At 43.8% G+C, this 4,404-nt stretch overlaps 1 protein-coding gene across 1 annotated transcript; it reads left to right on the forward strand.

Moving 5' to 3' along the window:
- Positions 1–2,702: 2,702 nt before the first annotated feature.
- On the forward strand, positions 2,703–4,167 carry LOC109828319. Its single transcript, XM_020395343.1, has 3 exons — positions 2,703–3,043; positions 3,123–3,278; positions 3,355–4,167. Exons 1-3 carry the CDS (start codon positions 2,725–2,727, stop codon positions 4,101–4,103), a joined length of 1,224 nt encoding a protein of 407 aa, XP_020250932.1. The 5' UTR covers positions 2,703–2,724; the 3' UTR covers positions 4,104–4,167.
- Positions 4,168–4,404: the final 237 nt, after the last annotated feature.

Here is a 4,404-nt window from a genome sequence, read left to right on the forward strand (position 1 = left end):
GATTTAAGCGAGAATATTATCATTTTATGTTTGGATTTTTCGCCCGATGTACTAGTTCCACTAGATTAGGATTTAAGCGAGAATATTATCATTTTAAACCGTTAAGTATAAATATCTCTATATGTTATCTAATAGTTCATATTTTGAGATTCGTATAATTTCCGAATTCCGAGGACGAAATTCTTTTGAAGGGGGGAAGAATGTAAAACCCCAAAAATTCTATAATAAATACATGTGAATTATTAATAGTGAATAATCTTCTTATGAAGAATAATCATGTATATATATCAGATGTATATATTTATCAGTGTTTGGGAACCCATCAGGTGTATATAAGTGAGAGAAATCGAGTGTTAAGGCCAATAGGTGAAATGCCTAACAGAAGGCATTTCTGTGCTGAGCGGTCGACCGACGCGGTCGACCGTGGCGGTCGACCGTATCGGTCGACCAAACAGCGTATTAGAGAGTTTCAGGTTTTGTTTTGGTCTTTTGGGTTTCGGGTCGGGTTAGGGAATTGGTACTTATACTATTCCAACCCAGGAGAGCTCCTATTTCACCTCAGACATTAAACCCTAGCCCCCATCTCTCTTCTCTCAAAAACCCTAGCTGGACCTGGTGATTTGAGGAGTTTGGAAGAGTTCCAGGGGATTTTCGCAGATTTGAGCAAAGGAGGACCATCTCCAGAGCAGTTGTCAGCATTTAAGGCGAGTATCATCTCGCCCAATCCCTCACCCCTATTTTCTATGGTTTTATTTCAATTTTTTTCATGAGTTTTTGAAGAGCCCAACAGGTATTTTTGTATAAAAATGAGTTCTTTACATCATGGATTGCAAGAATCGATATTTCAGTTTATGAAAGTTCACCAACGTTTTGTCTAATGAAGATCTAGATCTGAGTCTTCTTAAACAAGAGTTTAACCATGTTTTACTGTCATTAAAACGTTTCAATTTGTTTCTCATGTATTTTGAAATATTGGGATTATGGATTTCATGCTTGAGACTAGTTATGTTTCTTTCCAGAACTTTAGAATACTTGTTATCGTAGAAATTTTGTTAATTTTGTTTCAGGTTTCGAGTTGACAGAAACCCAGATTTGGGTTTCTGTCCGCTCGGCGGTCGACCAGTGCGGTCGACCGCTGGGCTTGTTTTGGAGCTGCGGTCGACCGCAGAGCCTCATCGGTCGACCGCGATGCTCTGTCGGTCGACCGCGAGGTCGCAGCGGTCGACCGACAGAAGGTGCGGTCCCCCGCCGTTCTCTCTGTTGCTTTTGCCCTGTTTTGTGCATTCTTGAATATTCGTTCAGGTTCGAGTGATCGCCTGGATTATCTAACAATGGTATTTAGTCTTACTATGTATCCATGCATGATAGATGACCTGAGGGTATAAATTGGGGACTTACACACTGATTTTAGTATGGATTGATATAAGTAGATTATTCTATATATCTCAGCGACCGTTGCAAAATTTCACAGTCCTCGTGTTGGACTATAATCTATAGAAGTCCTTGTGTTGGACTATAATCTATTTCAGTCCTCGTGTTGGACATCTGCCACCTATTCCAAGAGTTTGGAAATCACAGTATATAATTCCTATCTTGGACATAGTTCTTAACCCTGCATATGACTATCTCACAGAAGATCAAGACATGGTAGCTATATAGATTTTGACTTGGCACTGTACTTATGTTCTGAGATTAGTTGTATTTCTTTTATTATTGTTTTCTGTACTAGAACCTCGGGTTTGGTGTTTAGAGATTTACAATTTGAGATACAAGGTATATACATGAGGGTTTCCTTGTTTGGATTATTTCGCTCGACGTACCTATGCTCGTGTTGTAAATTTCTAAATACTAAAACCCTCTATAGTAAGATCAATGATTTTAGATCTCTTATATAATAACTGTATTTTCTTATACAACGAGCCTTGTTCCCTTGGGGTTGGTTGTGATGTTACTCGCTAGCGCTTTGACGCTCGTTATCCCTCCCCCTTTCAGGTAACGAGCTAGGAGCCCGGAGAGTCGTAGATTGATGACGAGGCATTTTAGCTTCAGCTGTTTACTTAGATATACTTTCTTTTGGAGTTCCATAGTAGACTTTTGTTTAGGTATTTGAGAGTCTTATTCTAGAAGTTGTAAAGGCGGTGTGCCTTATTTCCTCTTGTCAGACATTTGTATTTGAGACTTGTTGAGTATTCCAGTTATCTATTCAGACATTGACTATGTATTTCTGTATGTTGGATGATGAGATATTTATGTGACTATTATCATTTCATCAGTATATCTTATATTATCTTTTACCTATTTTATACCTACACCAGTTGTTGACTCTACTAGATAGATGTTAATTGTGATGGTGAAACATGTTATTGCACGGTGTGGTGCATAGCAGGTTTGACATCCTAGGTTTCACCTCGGACTGCAGCCTTGTGTGAACCCAGGGGCGTCACAAGATCTCCTTCCTTGAAGCTTCTCTGTCGGACTCTTTTGTTAAAAGCCCTAGATATTCTGGCTTGATAAAACTCAATGTGTTATTGAGTTTATAAGCGCTTTTCATCTAACATTTCGAGTTCTTCAAGACGTTTCTGATGTTGTTCTTCTGTCGTCATCTCGGTTGCGAGAGCGATCCGAAGGGATGGGATTTGGATTTCCAATGGTAGCATAGCTTCACATCCGTACTTCGAGGAGGGCGAGCTTCCACCAGGTCCGGTATTCTCTGGGGCTGACAACATGGACTGCTTCATGCAGCAGGTGTGCGACGCCCTTCGTGATGGCTCCCTGGGCATTGATCTGAACATCGATCTTGGGCAGGCAGATGGTGTTGATCCCACCGGTTCATTTTCAGATATACCTACATCCGGTGCTGCAGGTGTTGCGACAGAAGGGCCAGACGGGGATGGGGCCTCCCCTATTGCAGATTTCGAAGAGCAGGGATATGTTCCTGCACCGGTCTTCCCGAGACCTGACTCTGGACTGTTAGCCGATATGTTAGCTGAACAAGCTCCCACCGGGACTGTGAGACCACTCTTTGAGAGTGATTCATCCACAGGTATATATCCAATTTCCTCTCTTCTTTGCTTGTCTCAGTCTCCATTTTGACTAATAAAGAAGTGCAACTATATGACCAGGCGCTGTACCTGATTCTGCTATAGCTTCGGGTGTTTTCCCGCCTTCGCCTAATACGACTGACTTGCCCACGAGGGTTGATATACCTTCCATGAGCATTCCTGTCGTTACTTCGGAGCCTGTCGAACCCCAACCCGAGGGGATTTCCGCCGGTATAGGTATACCTCGAATTTCCCTTAGGGTCTTTTCGATTGTATTTAATAGTTTCTTGACCTCCCATACTGCTGCTTGCAGGTTCTCGACCGTCTCTATATGAGCAGGTCCATGCTCTCTTGGCCGATACCAATCCAGATGGGGATGTCTTCCGCACTGACCTCGGCTTCTTTACTGCCTTTTATAACGGCGTGATTGATAAGCTTCTGCACAGAGGGTCTTCTTTTGATCAGTTCAGGCGTTCCTTCTCCCGTCACATGATGATGATGAGGGAAGAGGGATATCCGGATTTGGCCGATTCCTTTACAGCTGATTTCGCTGCCCTGGAGTCAGAGATTCGAGAGCTGAGGGAGTTGAAGGCTGGTGGAGCTCCCTCTTTTGCATCTTCTCAGGTGGAGGATAGGTTGACGCAGTGGCATGAACTGCGATCTTCCGTTGGCAGCGAGCTTCGATCACGTGAGCGCACTGTCGAGCAGCTGATGGCCTCTCTGGCGAGGAAAGACACCAGCAGAGCTGAGTTAGTGAGCTCCTTAGATTCCACTCGTGCAGAGATAGCTAGACTGAAGGAGGCCTTGGAACGCGCCGAAGAATCTGCCGCTACCATTTCTGAGGAACTGGTTGGGTTGGAGCGTTCTCGTGAATGGACACTCGACAGGCTGGGATCAGTGCAGGAGGGGTTGATGAAGCTACGACACGAAGCCGCAGAGGTTCTCAACAGTTCCGAAGATTCTGTCCGAGCTAGCCTGCAGGCGGAGTTCGAGCAGGACTATATGGACAGGCTCTCTGGTTTAGAGTCTCATATTCTTAGCCGTCGGTTGCCTTCGGACTAACGAGCTTTTGTTGTATGCTTTTGACTTGATTTATTAATAGAAAATCCGCATTTGCTTCTTTTGTGTTTTCTCTGTATCTCTTCCGAATGACAGATTTATGGGATTTTTGGCAAACCCCCAGCCATCAACGGGTTTGAGGTGCCTTTACCGATTACCGTTTGAATCGGGCTAGCATGCGGATTGTCGAAATCCGTTCCGCATGTAACGTTGTGCTGAGAGAGTAAACTCTCTGAGGCTTTGTGCTATGATCTTGAATACATAGGCTTCGTCTTTCTCACGGGAATAGACTACCCGGCAACGC

This window comes from Asparagus officinalis, unplaced genomic scaffold (assembly GCF_001876935.1).
Source record: "Asparagus officinalis unplaced genomic scaffold, Aspof.V1 AsparagusV1_Un1021, whole genome shotgun sequence".
In the NCBI taxonomy this organism is placed as follows: domain Eukaryota; kingdom Viridiplantae; phylum Streptophyta; class Magnoliopsida; order Asparagales; family Asparagaceae; genus Asparagus; species Asparagus officinalis.